Raw genomic sequence first — 21,500 nt, forward strand, 5'->3', positions numbered from 1 at the left:
ATGTTTAAGTTCACATGACTCCTAATTTTAAAACCTGCCTTTTAAAGACTTAGGGTGGGGGTAGCGACAATGACCTTAAGTTTCAACCTTTTAAAATCATCACGGAGTGCCATGAATTATCCATAATTTGATTAGGTAAAGCATTCTGTTAATCAAATTAGTCTACATTATGCTCTATTCAAAAGAAAGTAAGACTTCAGCTTATTTCCCTCCTCATATGAGTTTTATGGAATGTTTATATTTAAAAGTAGCAATTTATTTCAATATTGCCTGTTTCAGTTGCCAAACTGCCTATCCCACAGAACATGATATGTGTAAAGTATATAGCTTACCCGTTCACGGCATCTAATTCTGAATTCCAAAATAAAATTTTTGGAAAGTGTCTTGAGCATTTATCGACTAGAATAAAACATGCCCAAGTCTTTGATTATTTGAAAACATCTGCATTTAATTTCTAAGCAAGGAGTTTGGAAATGTTGATCATACAATGCACTTCCCTGCAGTTACCACAATAAACTTCAGGATTCTGTGCAAGGGTAAATTTTTTCTTGTGCTTAGGTGCCTGTGGAATAGATCTGACCGTTACTGCCAGGCATTAAAAAGCACCCATTTCTTTTGAGTAACTTCCATTTTCCTCCAAACAACTCAGAAAAATTTCCTCCTTAAATTTGTTAACATTTCAGTAGAAACCATTTTGGCTTTTTGCTACTCCTACATTTAGGCTTCCTTTACCACTCCAGTACAAAACTGGCACACGGTGGTAACAGCATCTCCTCTTGAGCTGCCCTGCGTCCTGGGGATGCTGAGGGAACGAGACAAAAGCATACGTACACCAAGGTTACGGACAGCTACAAGTGTTCGCAGAAGAGAAAACGAGCTTTCTCTTCCACGTTCTTATTTAAAACTGGGTTTACTTAGTATTTCTAAGCTGGAGGGGTTTTAATTATTTCTGCAAACACATGCACATACATACCTAGGTATTACAGCAATTAGAAGAGCTGAAGATTTAGAAGAGCTGAAAATTCATAAAAGCTAGTTCTCAATTATTGAGTCTACCTGTCAGAGTGCAAAGCGAAGGAAAAAGAGACCAGAATGAGCAAGGAGTACATTCTAGTTGTGCAGATCTTGGAATCTGCAAGCATTCTTGTTTCATTGTGATTTTTTCCTTCTTTTGAGATGTTTCTGAGAAACAACTTCGTATTTTGAGGCTTTATTTTGCAAAATAAACAAAGTGCTATTAGTACCTGAGAACGCTATACTTCATTACCATTTAATTATAGTGTATTAAAGATTAACTATTGAAATGATATAAAAAAATCAAATCACATTCTCCCTCAAGCACACTGTCTTCAAGCCTAAACTAACCTGTGATTAGCTTCCTCCTTTGAGATTTGCTCTTTAAAACCTACGGGATAAAAATCCATCAGCCTTGATTCTTTTTCCTGAGTCTGGTAAACCAGGCTGCACTCAAGTTGTCTCTCATCGTCAACAAGGGCGTTTGTGACGCGCGACTGTCTATGCTGTGACACCAGCCATACCCCAGGTGTCATTCTGAGAACGAGGGGCTGAGGCGGCCTGGCTTTAAACCGTGAGACAGAGCAAATGACGTGAAGGTCACAGAACAAATGTCAGACGAGCTCCATCTGAGTATGCCCTCTATGAAATGGCAAAGATAAGTTTTCTTTGTTTTCTGCCTCAATTTTCCACTAAGATCCAGGCAGTAAAGATGCAGAAGCCACGTAAGAGGCCCTCCTCCTAAATCCGGATGACAAAATAGCAGAAAAATACCATTCCACAACAAAAGGCAAGACTTATCAAGGAACATCACATGACCTGATAGAAGCAGAAGCAAACAACTCCTCACAAAATCCCAGGGTACAATGCGGGCCAAAATAGTAGCAAAAATGCCGCTATCAGAAGGGGGGAATCAGGACTCTCAGCTGAGCTTCAGACTTGAGACGTGTTAAGGAGGACGCACACATTAGAACCGTAGCCTCAGAGAAAACACTAGTGAGTTGATACTGATGTCTAAGTTGACACCAGAGAAGATTTGTTTCTTGTTAGCACTAAAGTTAAAGGCTTAACTTGTGACAGAAGTTCAAAAATTCTCAACTACAGCCAGCGGCAAGTCATCACCTGAGGCAGTTTGTCCGTGTTTTGCCATGAGTACTTGAGACTTCTTTCCAGGCAGCACTAAATGCTGTCCTTTTTGCTCTTCCCTCACCCAGGCAGCGACGGCAGACGCTTCCCTAGGGCGGTCAGGGCATCGCTTCAGAACACCATGCCAACGCCGGGCTCTGACCTCCACGAGGCAGGAATTACTTTAAGATCCTGAGTTCTGGCTCAGCATGGTTTTCAATGAGGAAAACTCGAGAGTTTCAAACAGGAACGTTTTTCTCTAAGTTAACCAGGCAGTCAGAAGCAGAGTATCATAGAATCATTTAGGTTAGTAAAGACCCTTAAGATCATCAAGTCCAGCCGTTAACCTAACACTGCCAAATCCACCGCTAACCCATGTCCCTCAGCACCACATCTACACGTCTTTTAAATACTTCCAGGGACGGTGATTCCACCACTGCCCTGGGCAGCTGTTCCAATGCTTGACAACCCTTTCGGTGAAGAATTTTTTTCCCAAGATCAAATCTAAACCAAATATCAAAGTACTTGTGCTGTTCTAACAACAGCTTATAAAACCGAGAAAACAAGATGACTTACTATTCGAAGAACAAAGCTAGCCTGCAAGAAGGAACCAAGCAATGGTTTTGCTTCAACTGACACACTACAGGCTCAAAAGCTGCAAAGCAAGGAATGAAAGGGGTATCTACCCTGACACCATTAGAGAATAAATATACATTTATTTACTTTGCATCATTTGTGAGCAGTCCTGGACAACCGGGGAGGTCCCAGCTGACTGGAGGTTAGCAAATGTGACACCCATCCACAAGAAGGGCCGGAAGGAGGATCCGGGGAGCTACAGGCCAGTCAGTCTGACCTCGGTGCCTGGGACGGTCATGGAACAGATCCTCCTCAGTGCCATTACACGGCACATGCAGGAGAACAGGGTGATCAGGCCCAGTGAGCATGGGTTTGTGAAGGGTAGGTCATGCCTATCAAACCTAATATCCTTCTATGATAAGGTGACCCACTTAGTGGATGAGGGAAAAGCTGTGGATGTTATCTACCTGGATTTTTGCAAAGCTTTTGACACTGTTTCCCACAGCATTCTCCTGGAGAAACTGGCTGCTCATGGCCTGGACAGGTGTACTCTTCGCTGGGTAAAAAACTGGCTGGATGGCCGTGCCCAGAGAGTGGTGGTAAATGGAGTTAAATCCAGTTGGTGTCTGGTCACAAGTGGTGTCCCCCAGGGCTCGGTGCTGGGGCCGGTTCTCTTTAATATCTTTATCAAGGATCTGGATGAAGGGATCGAATGCACCCTCAGTAAGTTCGCAGATGACACTAAGCTGGGTGGGAGTGTTGATCTGCTTGAGGGTAGGTTGGCTCTGCAGAGAGATCTGGACAGGCTGGACCGATGGGCTGAGACCAATGGTATGAGGTTCAACAAGGCCAAGTGCCGGGTCCTGCACTTGGGTCACAACAACCCCATGCAGCGCTACAGGATTGGGGCAGAGCGGCTCAAAAGCAGCCCGGCAGAAAAGGACCTGGGGGTGTTGGTGGACAGCCGGCTGAATATGAGCCAGCAGTGTGCCCAGGTGGCCAAGAAAGCCAACAGCATCCTGGCCTGTATCAGGAACAGTGTGGTGAGCCGGACTAGGGAAGTGATCATCCCCCTGTACTCAGCACTGGTGAGGCCCCACCTCGAGTACTGCGTTCAGTTTTGGGCCCCTCGCTACAAGAGGGACATTGAGGTGTTGGAGCGTGTCCAGAGAAGGGCTACGAAGCTGGTGAGGGGTCTGGAGGACAAACCTTATGAAGAACGACTGAGGGAGCTGGGGTTGTTTAGCCTGGAGAAGAGGAGGCTGAGGGGAGACCTCATCACCCTCTACAACTACCTGAAAGGAGGTTGTAGAGAGATGGGGGCTGACCTCTTCTCCCTGGTGACAAGTGATAGGACGAGAGGAAACGGGTTCAAGTTATGTCAGGGGAGGTTCAGATTGGATATTAGGAAACATTTTTTCACTGAAAGGGTTATTAAACATTGGAATAGGCTGCCCAGGGAGGTGGTGGATTCACCATCCCTGGAGGTGTTTAAAAAAAGGGTAGATGGGGCACTTAGGGACATGGCTTAGAAGTGGCTTTTGTCAGGGTAGGCTAAAGGTTGGACTTGATGATCTTAGAGGTCCCTTCCAACCTCAGCAATTCTATGATTCTATGATTCTACATGGTCCCTGCCAGCTGCTGCTGCAACCAAAGCCACTATCACCCCAGAAGAGGGGTGTAGGTAACAGTGACAAAGCAAGGAAGAGATGGTGGCAGAAGGACAGCTAGCATCCTTGGGAGACAAGTGTCTCAAGCCTTTACTTGATGCACTTTCAGTTACAGAGATCAATTCTGAAATCCTAGAAAACTAGGAAAAACTCCAGGTATTCCATCTCAGGTAATATGCCAAAGGAACAGGTAGGCTCCCCCATGCCGGCAGCTCTTGTGTAACGTTACTGCTAAGAATCCCACGAAAGCACACCACAAAAGTTTACTCTAAAAAGAAAAGGTAAGAGTGGTCAAATCCATTTTACCAGAACCCAGCACTTCTAAAAAAAACTTTAAAATATCCATTGGGTAATAATAAATCCATCAGCCCTTCTTCATTCTGGATTGCCTCCATCTTTCGACTACAACCGAATTGTTCCCCATGGAGAAGGAAAGGAGCCAGTGGTGCCTTGTTTACAAAATGTCAGTTCAGTAAGTTTAAACAGAAAACATTTTCTGGTGTTACAATAAACAAACTGTGTAACCAAGTAGAATGGTTTGACAAAACAAACGGAGCATGTTAAATACGTATTCTTTCACAGAATTATCAATGAAGAAGTGACAATCATTAACTTTTTTTTTTTATTTTAAAGGATATTTCTGAAACGGTACACAATGCTTTACAGCCTATAACAGCACTAGGTGGTAATTTCTCCGAGTGGCAAGTTATGCAAATGACAAAAACATGATTTCATAATCAAACAGCACATTACCCATGAAAAAACCCACCTTCAACCTGCATTATTCATAATGTCCTCCCACGCTTATTTGCAACTGGCACGAGGTATTTCTTGAAACATCCTTAACCACCCGGACACGTCGGCAATTTTTGTACAGGGAGCACTCGATAAGCTGGTGAGAAAAATCACTCAGGAACACCCAGTGTCAGAGCGCCTGTTGTGTGCAAGCACCTTCCTCCACGACATTACCAGTTTGCCTTTAACAAAAACTTAAAAGCCCAGGATCAGCGGAAGCGCAGCTTAACAGTGCGTTTCTGTTGGGTTGTTCTGTTGCCGTAGCAAGTCTCCCTCCTCGTTCTTTCACTCCTCCATGTATCACCCCCACAAAGCATGAAACAATAACAACTTTAGCGTAGATGGAAAGTAATACTGAAGGGCTGTTGGCCTCAAACATTCAAATCATGTTTTATATTGTGCCATCTCTCTGTCAAGCTTGGTATCCACTTCGCTGCCTGCGTGTGCCATATATATCTTAAATTAGGCTAATGGCTACGATTTTTTTTTAAGATATTGCAAAGCACGAAGATTTAGTGATATTTTGGATCACTATGACTTCTATCCCGTAAAAAATCACACAAGTCTCTGGAGTTAAAGCTGACTGAACAGCACTAGATACTCATTTCTCCATTAGATCCCAAGGGATTTCTTTTTAAGTCTGTGCTTCAGCATTGTTGCATGCTCCTAAACCAAATATTTCAAGCTTTAGGAGTACAATTTACACGCAGCCTTCACATCAACTGGTTGGAATAAACAAAGGCACAGTCAAAATGAACCCACATTTAGTCTATTTACGAACCGAAAAACAATTCAACTGTGAAACTGCCTGGACTAGTTTAAAAGCGCTCAGCCGTGTTACTGGTTCTCTATCATATACAGAAGCAGAGCATCACCCACTGGAATGCCTTTGATCAGCCTGCTTCGTTCACTATTTGTTTAACGGGAACAGCGTTTTTTAGTAGCTTTAACTATTTCTCAACTGAAATATAAATGAAAAAGTGTATCTGAAATAGCAGATATAGGGAGGGGAGAGTTGGTACGTCTGAAAGCAAGGGCAAGGAGGTGAGCAGGCTCTCAGCTTCATCAGCAGGCTGCTGAAGTGAACACGCTCACAGCAGCTCTCACGCGTTTTACAAAAAATGTCACAAGTTTGGATGTACCAAATTCTGAAGGTCTTCCTTTACCCCACTCTTCTTACACTCCTGATTGTTCTCTCGGCGTTTCCCTTCATTATGACCGGTCTTTAATGTACGATCCCCGGGTTGTGCTGCATCTGGGAAGACGTATCCTCCCTCCCACACTTTGCTTTCAGACTGCTGATGACAAGCACGGCTGTGTATTTCTTACGTTGAAACACGACCTCTTCCTCTGTGTACGAGGACCTACGCACAATACCTCACAACTGGTAGATGCACCGACGACCACAGCATAGCGATAAATAAAACATGAGATTGTCGTAGTTCTGTGTAAACTCTACCCAGATGCAATTGCTGACAACAATTTCTCCAGCTCCCGTATCCAGGACTTCAATAATATCCTCTCTCTCTGGGCTCTTGCTAAATTTCTCTTCACAGTAACTGCAACAAAACTCATCCTTCCCTTTCCCCACAAACATCATTTTCTTTATCACACACTCGCTGCCTTAACTAGAATAGACTCGATGTTTTCTCATCTTTCTTCCACTCGTCATACCTGTAACGCTCCCACAAACCCTTCCCCATTACATCAGCCCAGCTCCAGTCCCTTCATGTCTCTTGACACAATAAATCCTCATTTCTCATCTTCAGATTGTACTTCTCCACCTCCTTTTTATTCCTATCTTTCTTGTCTAATTTTTCAAATTTATACCTTTCCACTCCCTAAGGCTGTCTCTATGGCCGGGTCAGATTCCTACACCTCCTCCTACCAGCCCTCAACAGCATGGCTCTGCCTTTTGCACCCACCTGCCTTACCTTACACCATGTCGCCCGTGACGCTGAAGAGCAGTCTGTTAATATTAACGTTTCCAATTTTGTAAATACAACACATACATTACAAGCCATTGATATAGCGATGCACAGTTTGAAATTCAAACATGGCACGTAAACAAACTTCATTTTTTTCCTGATAAAGGAAAAAAACAACGCATTTTGTAGTTCAGCATACTCTAGCATAACTGCCTCTTTGGTGTAACATTTCAGTGACGACAACTAGGTTTTCTCAAACTTTTGTTTCTCAAAAGTTTTATATCAAATTGGCCCTATTCCAGATTAGTCCCTTCCTATCTTGCATATTGAAGGCAGCCTTTGTTTGTTTTGTCTGCAACACAAAAAAAGTAATTCCCAATCCAAATACAGGGTTTCTTCAACTTAAAAGCAACAACTCACCTGCTGAGCCGTTCCCAATGAAGTATGCCATAGCTGTTTTGAAACGTAAGAGCTACACGCCTTACTCACGGGCAGTCATTTATATCACCTACTTTTCCAGATAAAAATAACTGAAGAGATTACATTTCACTTCCCACCTTTTGTTGGAGTCTTGGGGTTCCTTTTGATCTTAAATTATGCACAAAGGATCACCTTATATACTCACTACTACTGCATCTCTTACGATCTTAGAAACTTCTTGACTTTAAGATGTGCGATCCAAAATGGAACTTGAAAGGCTCCGTGCTCCTGTGTGGTCCACAGCACCGATTACTGCTACTCTGCTCCGGGCTACTACAGAAACGTCAGCTCTCAGACTGTAACTAGTTAAAAATTTCCAAACCAACGTGTTCAACAATTAAAGGGCTCAAACATATTAACCCACTTCTAAAAACCTTGACCGACTTCCAGTGAGAAGCTCAGAAGTTGATCTTAGACTCTGCATATCAAAAAAACTACAGATCCTTCACTCCTTCTTACTTATTTCTAGGTAAGAACTTATTCCTAGTTCTTATCTTAAAAGAAAAAAAAAAAGAAAATCCAAGCCCCAACATGCATTGTTGTATAGCTTCAATTTAGCAGAAAGCTAGTCTAAGAAAGCATTTTTATTTGATTTTTCCACAGAGTATACATAACCTAAATGCTTATTTTTAATCAGTCATTTTATTGTGTAAGCAGCAAGGAAATGCAACTGGGGAGTTCAGCTTCACGTGAATCTATAATCACTGACTTATTGAAAATTAGCCAGGACACTTATTCACATGTTTCCAGTAGCTCCAGATTAGAAATCAATAAAAATGCCCCCTTTAGAACAACAGTCCTTAGACCCACTGCATTTCACTCCCAGCGCAGAAACAGCAGCCGTGCACGACAGCTTCAACACACCTTCCCCCTTTCCACTAAGTCAACTCATCTCCGAGGACAAACTGTCACGCATCGCCACCAGGACAACGGAAGTAACATTTTCTGATTTAAAAGCCCTAATACGGCTATAAAAGCTCTCTGCAGTCATGATAATTGCTTGTAATAACCAATAAACCTAATTACAATTACCTCCTGTCTGTCTAACGGGGCGATGGCACACATGAAGAATCACACAAAAAGCCTCAATTATTGTTGCTCAGGCTGCTAAACAGAGTTTAGCAAAACGAGAAACAAAACAAAAGAATACATTTAGTTCAATGAATATCTTAATAGGTCCTGACAAAAGTTTTAGAGAATGCAAGAAACGCAGTGTAGTTTCACAATCTCGCTGCCGTCAGTGATGATTACAATTCGACAGCTTTCAGAATGGGGTATGCTAAAAATGACAGAAATAAATGTTTTAGAGGCTTAGTAAATTTCTAAGTGAATCTCATCAAAGAATATAAAGTTCTAAACCAAAGACAAGCAACACGAATAAGGAAACATTTACAGTGATCACACAGCTTGCTAACGAGGTATGTCATGATCAAGGGCAGTTTACGAAGCAAACCCTGGTAGCCCTGAGCTCACCAAAGATTTGTGACGAAAATAAACCATTACGCTGAAGAGAACATCCATTGCATCGAACGGTGTCAATAAAAGGTAAGCGCATCAGTCGACTTTTCCCTTCTCACAGCACCCAACAGCACGGGAAGCGTGTGGCACGGCAGCTTACGAGCCGCCAACGTGACGACAGCCTTCTCAGAACGGCGATACTGGGAGGTGCTGCTGTTTAAGCACACCTATCTCACCCTTCTCTCAAAAAGTCCGTCCCAAATGAACGCAGTCATGCCCCACTAATTACCCCCATTTTCATAACCTATGCTTCCCGAGTGAGGAGTTTCTACACAGTTTCCACACTCTCTTGAATTCAAGGAAAACCTCAAACCTTTCACGGTTAACATACCCATGCAGGAATCCAGCCTTGTTCCCACACGTTATTGAGGATGTGAACATCTAATTAATTAAATTTCAAGAAAAGAGTTTTTTAACTTTTCAATTTAGGAAAAAAATTTTACAAATAAAAGGAATCCTAAAGGATACTGTACGAGCCATCCAAGTGAATCAGCTATAAAAGTTAACACGGTACCTGACAGTAATAAAATTAATGGCAAGAATTAATTTCTTCTCTTCTGAAGTCTGTGATCTGCACTCATGAGTCTGTGTGTAATGACAGGCAGTATATGAAAACACAATAACCCAAGAAACAATTTCTGCCTGAAGACATCGTTAAAACACCAGAATTGGAGAGGGAGAAGTCTGTAAAGGGTTTGGCAACCACGTACAGGGCGTTTCCAGGACATTTACCTGCTAGCAAACGTATGCTGTCACCTCCTTCCAAAAGCCCCCCTCCCAAAATCGTCAGAACTACAAGAGTCACCACCAATCGCCTTACAAGGATGGACGAGAAGGTACCAATCTTTTCACCCTAGTCCGTTCTGCAACACGTTGCCTTTGTCTCATCACTTTCACTCATTAGAATTCTTGGATGATGGTGAAAAGATCACACGCGCACGACTCCACTGCAGCCCCAGCAAAGTGTTACAGTGGCTGCAACACAACTCTTAGGTCGTTTCCCTTTTTGTAGTTTCTGTGACTCTTTACACAACTTAAACTTTACAAAAACCTCAGATAATTCTTTTGGCATAATAAAATCAGTTCTAAAGGAGTACCATCATGTAACAGAACTATCAGGTATTTAGAAAAAGCTAACGCTCAAAGTGTCCTTTAGATAAATTCACTACTGTTACGTATTTGAATGAGATGATAGGGAATGTGACGCAAAAACATTTAAATCTATACAACCACGTGGTAAAAATGTTTGCATGTGCCATATTTGACATTGGTTTGTGAAACAATTAATTACAAAACTAAAGTATATGGTGTTGAATTGGTTATCTGCAAAATAATGAACATTAAAAGGACCAGATGCCACTCTACTACGGAGGGGATGTACAGAACCACCCATTTTCCTGGGGCTACGATAGAAGAAATTTTGAGCACAGCACAATGCAATACCTTTCAGCCTTTGCTTTACAGCTACTTCCAAAACACCTATAGTCACAATTTGCTTTTAAGATAAATTTTATTTACCTAATGACACATAATTTTTAAAGAAAAAGAAAAATCCTGGAAGCATTAAAAAGGCACTGAACCTCAGCATCCGTTTTAAACAAGATACATTTCCAATGGATCTTACAAACCTTTATTTTTGAAATAAAGGACTACTTACTTGATTGGCCATGTAAATTGTGAGGAGACCTCTCCTGTAAACAGAAATGATAAAATTAGTGAATGAATTAAACATGTTATGCACACTGAAGAAAAACACTTTAAGCCTTAATAAATTAATGCTTAAATTAAAATTAAATTAGAGAGTTTAAAAAACAGACCATTGATGGAGGATGAATCATTATCACCCTATAGAAGAATAAGTACAAAACCAAACATAGCACCTTGACAGCACGGTATCCAAAGAAGCGAGGAATGACAGGACGAAGTTATATATAGCAACTTGCTGCCGCACGAGTCCTGAAGCCCTCGGGAAGGGACAAGGCACCTTGAATTACACAGCACCTCGCACAAAATAAAAGCCTGCCCACGAGCCTGTAACAGAAGCATACAAACAGTGGCCAAAGCTAAATTGTGAATTTACAGAAGAATGCTTGTGCGTAAGCTTCTGGTTTGTGATGAGTGCTATGTCGCTCAAGGTGCCTCAGCCCTTCTGCCTACATTATCACGAAAAATGGTTTCTCCTGGGACTGACGCTGCAGAAATCTTGGCTCAAACCAGTACGCCCTATCTTTTTTAGTTGCAGGTCACAAACGCAACAGTGGCCTGGCACATTTTCTCCTCTAACCTTTATCTAATCTTTTTTTTCCCCATCTATTTTTGGATCTGCCTCTACGTCTCAGCCCAGAGCACACACTACCATTTAGATAGGAAAGTATAAACTTGAGCTCACGCTCTCACACTTTTCCTGACTTTCTTCTCACACGTGTGCTACTGCAGCACAAGAGCAAAACCGAACTCTTGGCTATGCAGACGTGAGCTGCTCCAGTACAGCCTGTATTAGGTGTCACTGCAGGGTGCAGATGAAAAAACCAGTCATTTTCTGTACCTCATTCACAAGCCACCATCGGCCTTGACAAAGCGGAAAACCTTACCACTGCAGATTTGCTTTGCCCACATCCCTTCCTCCTCTTCTGCAAAGATTAGCACAGAGAGTACAGCCAACGGCTGGAACCCTCAGTTTCAGTATTTTTTACCGGAATGCTGTTCTTAACTTCTTGATTTTACAGCATTGTAGTATTTGGGATTTTTCTTATTGCCCCCGCTGCTATTACACACAAAGCTTGAAAATAACATAGAAGACACCACATGCATAACCATTAAAGTTTCTCAGTATGGAACTGAGTTTACAACCTGATCTCATCTTTGTCTTCACATCATTCAGGATTAGGTGGGGTTTTTTTATATTGCTACTACATGAAAAACAGAGGGTCCAATCCAGGCTCCCGTATTCCATTTTGTCATGAGACTACGTTTTCAAGCATTCATAGAGTGCTTAAGAGAATGGTGTATTAACTGAACATATCTTGCTATCATGGCAGTTACGAAGCGAGCAAAACAAAATCACAGGTAGCAGGAAACAGAGAAACCCCTAGTACATAGTTCCCAGGCTTCAACCACCTGGACACACTTCAAGAGAGATGTCTGAAAGGCACAGGAGGAGGCTGTCCCCGTGTGCCGAAAAACAAGTAGGCGGGGAAGGAGACCAGCCTGGCTAAATAGGGACCTTTGGCTGGACCTCAAGAACAAAAGGAGAGTCTGTGACCTCTGGAAGAGGGGGCAGGTCTCTCATGAAGACTATAAGGATATAGCGAAGCTATGCAGGGAGAAAATTAGGAGAGCCAAAGCGCAGCTAGAGCTCAACCTAGCTACAGCTGTTAAGGATAACAAAAAATGTTTCTATAAATTCATTAACAACAGAAGGAGGATTAGGGAAAATCTCCCTCCCTTACTGGATGCAGAGGGAAACATAGTCCCAAAGGATGAGGAAAAGGCTGAGGTGCTCAATGCCTACTTTGCCTCAGTCTTTAGCAGTGGAACTGGCCGTTCCCTGGGCACCAGCCTCGTGAGCTGGGAGACAGGGAGGGGAAGCTGAATGAGGTCATCCCAATGAAAGAGGAAGTGATCTACGATCTGCTACACCGCTTGGATGCGCACAAGTCTATGGGACCGGATGGGTTACATCCAAGAGTGCTGAAAGAGTTGGCAGACGTTCTCACCAAGCCACTTTCCATCATCTACCTGAAGTCATGGCTAACTGGGGAGGTCCCAATGGACTGCAGGGTAGCAAATGTAGCACCCATCTACAAAAAAGGCAGAAAGGAGGATCCAGGAAACTATAGGCCTGTCAGTCTGACCTCGGTAGCAGGGAAGGTCATGGAGCAGATCATCTTGAGTGCCATTACAACTCATAAAATGGACAAGCAGGGGATCAGGCCTAGTCAGCATGGGTTTGTGAAAGGCAGGTCCTTCCTGACGAACCTGATCTCCTTCTATGACAAGATGACCCCATTATTGGACGAGGGAAAGGCTGTGGACATTGTCTACCTAGACTTTTGAAAAGCGTTTGACACTGTCCCCCATAGAATTCTCATGGAAAAACTGGTAGCTCGTGGCCTGGATGAGCATACGATCTGCTGGATCAAGCACTGGCTGGATGGGCAGTGGTGGCCAAAGAGTGGTGGTCAATGGAGTTAAATCCAGCTGGCAGCCGGTCACAAGTGGTGTCCCTCAAGGCTCGGTGTTGGGACCATTTCTGTTTAACATCTTCACTGATCACCTTGATAAGGACATAGAGTGTACCATCAGCAAGTTTGCAGATGACACGAAGCTAAGCACAAGGATAGGGAGGCTCTACAGAGAGACTTGGATAGATTGGACTGATGGGCCAATGTTAACGGTATGAGCTTCACCAAGGCCAAGTGCCGGGTCCTGCACTTGGGCCACAACAACCCCAGGCATCGCTACAGGCTTGGGGAAGTGTGGCTGGAGAGCTGCCTGGCAGAAAAGGACCTGGGGGTTCTAATTGACACGCGGCTGAACATGAGCCAGCAGTGTGCCCAGGTGGCCAAGAGGGCCAATGGCATCCTGGCTTGTGTTAGAAATAGTGTGACCAGCAGAAGGAGGGAGGTAATTGTCCCCCTGTACTCAGCACTGGGGAGGCCACACCTGGAGTATTGTGTCCAGTTCTGGGCACCTCAATACGAGAGAGATCTCGAGGTGGGGGAGCGAGGGCAAAGGAGGGCAATGAAGCTGGTGAAGGGCCTGGAGAATAAATCTGATGAGGAGCGATTGAAGGAGCTGGGACTGTTTAGTTTGAGGAAGAGGAGGCTGAGGGGAGACCTCATCACTCTCTACAACTACTTGAAAGGCCATTGTAGAGAGGTTGGTGCTGGTCTCTTCTCACAGGTAATTAGTGATAGAACAAGAGGGAATGGGTTCAAGCTGCAACAGGGGAGGTTTAGGCTGGACATGAGGAAAAAATTCTTCCCAGAAAGAGTGGTCAGACACTGGAACAGGCTGCCCAGGGAGGTGCTGAAGTCACCATCCCTGGATGTGTTTAAGAGTTGTTTATTTGTGGTGTTGGGGGACATGGTGTAGGGGAGAACTTTGTAGAGTGGGGTTGATGGTTGGACTCGATGATCCCAAGGGTCTTTTCCAACCTAAATGATTCCATGAGTCTATGAAAAAAAAAAAAAGTTTATCCAGTATTTTCTGACCCCATGTTTAGGTGTTTATAACTTTGCCAAGTTTTGCATCCCGATCAAGGTTTTTCACAGCAGATATTTAAGGTACAGGGATATATTCCACTTAAAAGTTTCAGTGCTTTCAAATCGCATTGAATTTGCAGGAAGCAACAATGTACCATCCTGAGTTCCAGAAGTTACGTTCTGTCCACAGGGAAGACTCAAATTTGGCTTAAGTTCAAAACTTTAACTAGCAAAATCAGTTTGGGTTTTGTTGTTACAAATCTGCAGAGTACAGAGTTACAAATCTGTACAGAGTTATAAATCTGCTCTTTCTATACCTTCTCCACCTAGTACCACTCTGTGGAGTATTAGAAACAAAACTCTAGCACAGAAACCAAAGAAAAAAAGCCTGAACCTAAAGATTTTTTGAGGATGAGACACACAATAAATGAAAGGACAACAGATAGGGAATAGGGTCTCTAAATGTTAAAGCAAAGAGACATCTACAAGTTGTAATAAAGCATCAAAATACTGCATGATGTTTCTGACCAGGAAGGGGTGAAAATTCATCTCATGTAATAGATGAATTCAGATGATAAAATAATATCGGTGTCTTGACCCTCCCCGATTACCAAACTGGCAGCCAATACAGTTCTGTGTACCGTAAATTTTATTTTAATTTGTTCTCCTAGGGAAAAATAGTGGATATTTCATGTCTCTTGGATTATTTTTTTTAATCCTATAATAGTATTATAATAGTATTAAAATTTCAGGATAAATATACAAACACTCAGCTGTTTGGAAACACAGAATTAAATTTACCCATGACAGCTAATCTGGTAACTCAATATACTTTGAGTATTCCGGAAAACATCCGAACTTCAATAATATCCTGCAGTAACACACCCACCTGCGAGAAGCTACCACCAGCTACCGCGTGAGAGCGGCGGCTTTAAGACTACAGTGTGTGTATTACACACAGCGTGCACAGACAGCATAACTCTTGCATGGGCACACCAGGTCCTTGGTGGATTCCCTCCTTCAGTCTCTACGGCGGGCAGGCAGGGATGACACGCAGGCAGGGTCTTTTAGCCTCCCACTGAATTATTACCTTTTTTGTTTTAAGTACTAAAAAACTAAGAAATTGATCTAACAAAGCTTTAGCTTCTATTCTGGCCCCTTTTGGCTAAGCGTAAAATGCAACTCGCCAACCACAAAGACAAAGAAAGGAAAAGGGGCTGGAGAAGAGGAAGGAAAGAAACCAGAAGCTGCAGTGCAGCTGCAGGGAGACCGATGCAGAAGTAAGTGGTCGGGAGGGGGGAAAACGTGCAGACAATGAATGTGCACAAGGAAGGAACTTCCAGAGCTGAAAATACAGAAAGTTGCTAGATGACATCATCCTAAAGTGCCTGTGGCAAGCCCGTCTCTATCTGCTGCTGTTCTTGGCCCTGCCTAACGCCAAGCAGAAAGTCTTCCTCCAAATTAATTCTTGACTGTTTTAAAAATAAATAGCCCCATGTTTTCAGGGGGGAGGGGGAGAATGGGATTCTTCCTGACCCTGTGCAAATGTGATCCAGCAACCCTCACCCAACCCTGAACTCAGCTGTTAAAAAGTGGGTGGAAGTTCAGCAAACGTTGTGCTATTTTGCAGCAATGACAGCTGATGGAAAACAGGACAGAAGGATGGAGGTAGGCCAAGCAAAAGGGTCACCGGTACGACCCAAGGACTGTATTAAAACTGCAGCTGGTAAATAAGAGAAGAATGTAATTGGGAAATGGCATTACAAGAGCAGGAAATAATTAAACAACAAAAATAATTAGTCAGCCATGTCTAACCACCTGCTTTGGGGAACTTTAAAGATACTAATAAATGGCTAACATTTTACCCCTAAAGTCCATGAACCAGTGTTGAACGTTAATCTCAGGAGCACTAAGATCAGCAGGTAGATACACCAGTGATGGTCCAACAAGGTCGCTACGGGAAAGCCCAAGCAGATGCACACAAATCCTACTGCCCCTTCCACCATCTCTCTCTCATGCTGTTTTCTTCCAGAGGCTGCTCCCATCAAGATCTTCATTCCGCCTTCCCACTGCCTCCCTCTCCTTTTCTTCAACTGACAGTATCTCACATACCCTGCCCTCTTTCTAATGACATATGAGATCTTTAATTCGGGAAGGATAAACACAAGCTGGGGGCAAGATTCATGAGCGGCAGACTAAGGACAAGGACTTCAGTCAGTATCTAAGAGAGCTGCACCGGCGGGACAAGGGGTGGGATGGCACAGCCTGGTCCATCCTCACAGTCTGTTGTGTTAAATCAAAGAACCAGAGAAAAACTGTTCTGAAACAGTTTCAACAAGACTAGCTCTTGTACCTGAAAAGGAGGATTGCACAAAAGCAACCACATTGTTTAATTACCCTTTAATTGAAGTACCAAAGTGCAGTAGTGTTTAGCATACTTCTCATTTTGTTCCTCGCCCCCCCCGCCCAGTTCACACTTTCACATGAATTTTCTTCTGTGCTTCTTAGAGAACCGAGCAGGCAATGCCTCAGAGGTAAGTCATTCAGCACAGGTCACGTCATCTGCGCTCGAACAATTCCGGTCTCATGGATTCTACTTTTAATATATAACAATATATAACAATAATAACAACCGAGCACAGGCTTCCAGAAGATAATTCTCCTGTTCATTTATACCTTCCTCCAAGAAAAGTTTCACTTGATAAAATTTGTTTTTCGGACAACTTGGTAACGTTCAGGCCAAATTCTAACAGCAATAGCTCTTAAACTATGGCCTATAAACCTCAACAGAGAACCACATACTTTTGCGATTGCACTGCCCAGAGGAAAGAGTCTAAAATAACTGTTAAAAAAACCAAAAAGCTATAGGATAAAAATAGCAAGAAGCCTAGCAGTGTACTGGGCTGGATTTCCAGAAGCGTAGGTAGGAGGTCAAGGGAAATGATGAATCCCCTTTGCTTGGCACTCGTACACAACACAGAGTACTGCGCCCAGGCTTGGTCCCCAGGACAAAATGGGCATTGATCAGCCGCCGAGGAGGACCATGAGCAGGGCCGGGGAGATTTGCACTTGCCCCGAGGAAACAGCATTTTCTCCGTGAAGACAGCCAAGCACTGGAATGGGGACCCAGAGGGGTCGCCAGGCCTCTGTCCTCAGAGGTTCGCAAGGCTGACCAGACAATTCCTTAAGCAGTGGAACTCAGTGCTGGTCCTGCCCCGAGCAGGAAGCCGCATTAGCTGACTTCCCAGTGCTCATCCAAACAATTCCATCATTTTACTGAATAAAAAAAAAGGTGGAAAGCAACTTCAAAATATCATACATAATTTTTTCCACATTATAATTTCTGATTATAAAATCAGAAGAGATTACACCGATAAATATCTGGCTTCCTAACTGATATAACACAAAAACTTTTCTTTAATGAATTAACCACTTCTTTAAAAAGATCAAATCTGTCTTTAAGTATTTGAAATGAGGTCACCACAACCACTGATACGTTACTCTAATGCTACTTACCTTTACAATTTGCACCCTACTTTAGACAAGAATCTGTCCGGTCACTGAAACTGGTTACACCTTTACCTCCACTGCAACGCTGACGCCTCCACACCATTTCTTAAACAGTCACGCACCCCCTTCAGATTTTCCACAATATGCCCATAGATTTCAATCATACTCACGGATCTTCACTGAAACTGCCCCTATTTTTCAGGACTCATCTTCGAGGACTTAAAAGTGAAAATACAGGAGATAAAAAGCAGACTAAAAATTTCCTATTCTTTGTTTAATCAATAGTATTTTAAAATCAAAGAAATCACTAAGTGATTCTCAGACTTTGAATGCATCTGCCTGTGAGCAAGATATTTACATTTTCATGTAAGTGCTGTAAATTCTGGAAAACATATTTGGTTTAGGCCAAAGTCCAATTCCCCTCCCACATGAGTTAAAAATCCTATTCCTACCCATAGAAGCAATGACAACTCTCCAAATCTGCGTGCCAACGTATTGTCTGTGGAACAGTTTCCTGAGGAATGTTTTCTTGCTTAGCTTGACACATTACAAAATTCAAAGAGTAACTTCACTTTCACAAGTAGTATGAGCTTTTGCTTCATATAATAGCAAATCATACAAAATAACAATTTTTAAAATACAACCAAGATGTTTTTTCCTACAAAACTCACTGCCAGTTCTCTCTTCTTATTTATGGTTTTCCTTCAATATATTTATGGTTTTCCTTAAATATAGAGTTGTTGCTAAGCTAAAAAAAAAAAAAAGCAATAAAAAGCCAACCAAACAAAAAAAACCCACACCACCTTGCCTGAACAGTGGGATGAATCCTCAGAACATGCTTGTGCTCATGGCAATTTTACCATAAATTAATTATTGCGACCACAGCAGCACTCAAAGAAAGTTTCCAACCGAAAGCAAACACCTTCTCTTTCTTTTAACAGCCCAGAAGCGAGGTAGGCGCCTGTCATTTTTAAGCTATTTCTCTCTCAATATGCATCCCTCCTTTTGAATATTTATTTCTTTCATATGTTTTGCCTTGCCCTGTCCATCTTGTACATCTAAACTTCAGACCCTGTGGTTTTCTCATCAAGAACTTTTTCTGTCAATACAAAGTTTAAAGCATTGTTTTCTCTATTGCCTGTTCCAGTTAAACCACAAACCTTTCTGAGGAGACACCCTGAAATTTAAACATTCACTGCAATTAATTAAGAGAAAGCTGGTGAGGGACTTTTTAGGATGTTGGGTATGGTAGGACTAGAGGGAATGGATTGAAACTAGAGATGGGACGATTCAGACTGGACGTTAGGAAGAAGTTCTTCACCATGAGGGCGGTGAGCCCCTGGCCCAGGTTGCCCAGAGAAGCTGTGGCTGCCCCATCCCTGGAGGGGTTCAAGGCCAGGCTGGACGGGGCTTGGAGCAGCCTGGGCTGGTGGGAGGTGTCCCTGCCCAGGGCGGGGGGTTGGAAATAGAGATGGTCTTTAAGGTCCCTTCCAACCCGAACCATTCTGTGATTCTATGATAAGCATATTGTAACTACTATAATTGTATTTTTTAACCAGTCATAGGCTTTTATGATCACTTTTTTTTTTCTTGCTCAAAACTAAAGGGGATGTAAGTGTCCAAGACAGAAATAATAAGGAAGTACGTACAGCATGATGAATACCACTGTGTACAGAATTCACATAAATTGACTAAACCGGCACCTCTTTCCGGGAGAACAGTTCTAGGTGCGAGCTGTAACAGGGACAGCAACTTCCCAGCGCAGGGAAGGGGACCCACCGCGCCCCGCTACAGCTCCCGCAGCAGCCCTTAGAAGCAGACATGGCTAGAAGAAGCCTGAAGACAGATAGAGCAGCACGTTAAAAATCTTTATGCATGCGATTAAGAGAACATGTTCTCTGATTAAACAGCCTCACCGACGGGTTATGTTTCTTTATAGTAAACTTTTAACAGTTGAGGGGCAGAAAACCACAAAATAAAAACATCCACCCCACTGCTTAGACAAGAATTGTTTTAGCTTTGTGATAAAGCTTTCTAACTTCATCCTCAGTCCAAAACATCATGTTCCTACTATTTTCTTTTTCAAAAATTCTTAATGTTTCAAAGCAACACACCTGACCTGAGAATAAATAGGTACTAGAATGAAGCGAGTTAAAACTTATCTTGTCATATAGGTCACAAGAAAAGATCTGAACTACGCATGGTTTTAGCACAGTGAATTTATGAAAACATACACTTTTTATAAGTTTCCTACAAATTCAAGTTTGAATTTTACACAAATTGAACCCGCTGCATATTCTGACAGTTACCACTTTATTTTAACCAATAAACCTTTGTTTGGATTTTCTACAAGTCTGCGAAATCACAAATAAAACTATTTTCAAAGGAATCGGTGCATTCAAAGGTATATATGGGGTGGAATGTGAAAAACAAAGAGCACACAACTTATGCTGTACTGCCTTGTTATAGTAAAATTTGAGAACATTTGTCCTTTTTTTTTTTTAAAAAAAAAAAAAAAAAGAAAGAAAGAGTTAACTCTGCCTTTAATTTCTGAACATAAACTAAGAAGCTAACATAATAGTTCGTAACGGCTCCCCAGACAGGATTTGTGGTCTGCAAAAACAGGAAGAATTCCTACCCCCAGCTTCCCTCCCCCCCACGCACTGTAAAACACACCACTCTATAACCTGCAGAATTAAATCAAACACACACAAATCACAGGTTTCCCCTGAAAAGTAAAAGGTCAATATCAAGAGGGGATTTTTTTTCTGCTCTACAGCAGCTTGACACCACAAACTAACCAACTACAGATCTGGAGTTGCGATTGCATCCCTGTAATAACACAAGTATTACAGATTATGTTTAGGGTATCGTTAATCTCTCACACCCACCAATTTCCTACTGACAGCTGGAGGCCAGCAGCGAAATCCTGGTGCAAAAGTTCATTTAAAATCAGCAGGAACAGATAAGCTTTCAAAATAATGTCGAAAATTAAGAAAACAGACCTAAGCAATAAGTTTTCAAAAGAGAAAACGATTATTTATTGAGCTTAGTAAATACCAGTAGCAAGTCTTTCACACGAAGATAATATTCAGGCACACAACTTCATGACAAAAAATATACAGTTTAAGGACTCACGACCCAATGTTTTTTTAAAAAAAAAATTTCTATTTCAAAATATTGCGTTGTTTGAAGTAGGAAATGGACAGTTTACAGGTTGGGGAAGTTGAAGTTGCTCAAAATTGCAAAGCTTTGAGCAAATTATATTTTAAGTAAAATAGTTTCTTGCAAATACTCAGAAGCTGTTGTTCTTAAAAGGAAAGAAAATAAACTCAACGTGTTCTATGATTTGAACACACGCCAAAGAAAGGGTATGAGAAAACTGGAAAGGGAGCGAAGCCAAAAAGAAAATATATCTACAGCAATACATTCCCATTAAATTAGTACCAATAATTCTTGCAGAGTTGTCAGCTAGTGCAACACAAGATAACATCTACAGTTTAATTTTTTTTAACTGTTTTATACTCTATTTTATACAGGTTTTCTTTCAACATTCCCTCCTTCCTCCTCCTCTCCCAGTTTCTCTACAGTGTCTACAGAGTCAATAGAGTCAAAACAAAAGCTGACCTACAGAGGGGAAAAAACCTCTTAATTAAAGTGTGATTTAACCTCACAAG

The 21,500-nt window shown here is 42.3% G+C and overlaps 1 protein-coding gene across 1 annotated transcript in view; it reads right to left on the minus strand.

Annotated features, from left to right (window-relative positions):
* The window catches only part of TMEM135 (transmembrane protein 135), a 198,633-nt gene that overhangs the window by 144,432 nt on the left and 32,701 nt on the right, over positions 1 to 21,500 (minus strand). The window contains exon 4 of the mRNA XM_054223831.1: positions 10,764 to 10,797. Coding sequence (XP_054079806.1) covers positions 10,764 to 10,797 — 34 coding nt within the window. The remainder of the gene's footprint in view (positions 1 to 10,763; positions 10,798 to 21,500) is intronic.

The sequence above is a fragment of the Rissa tridactyla genome, chromosome 1 (assembly GCF_028500815.1).
Source record: "Rissa tridactyla isolate bRisTri1 chromosome 1, bRisTri1.patW.cur.20221130, whole genome shotgun sequence".
Lineage (NCBI taxonomy): Eukaryota > Metazoa > Chordata > Aves > Charadriiformes > Laridae > Rissa > Rissa tridactyla.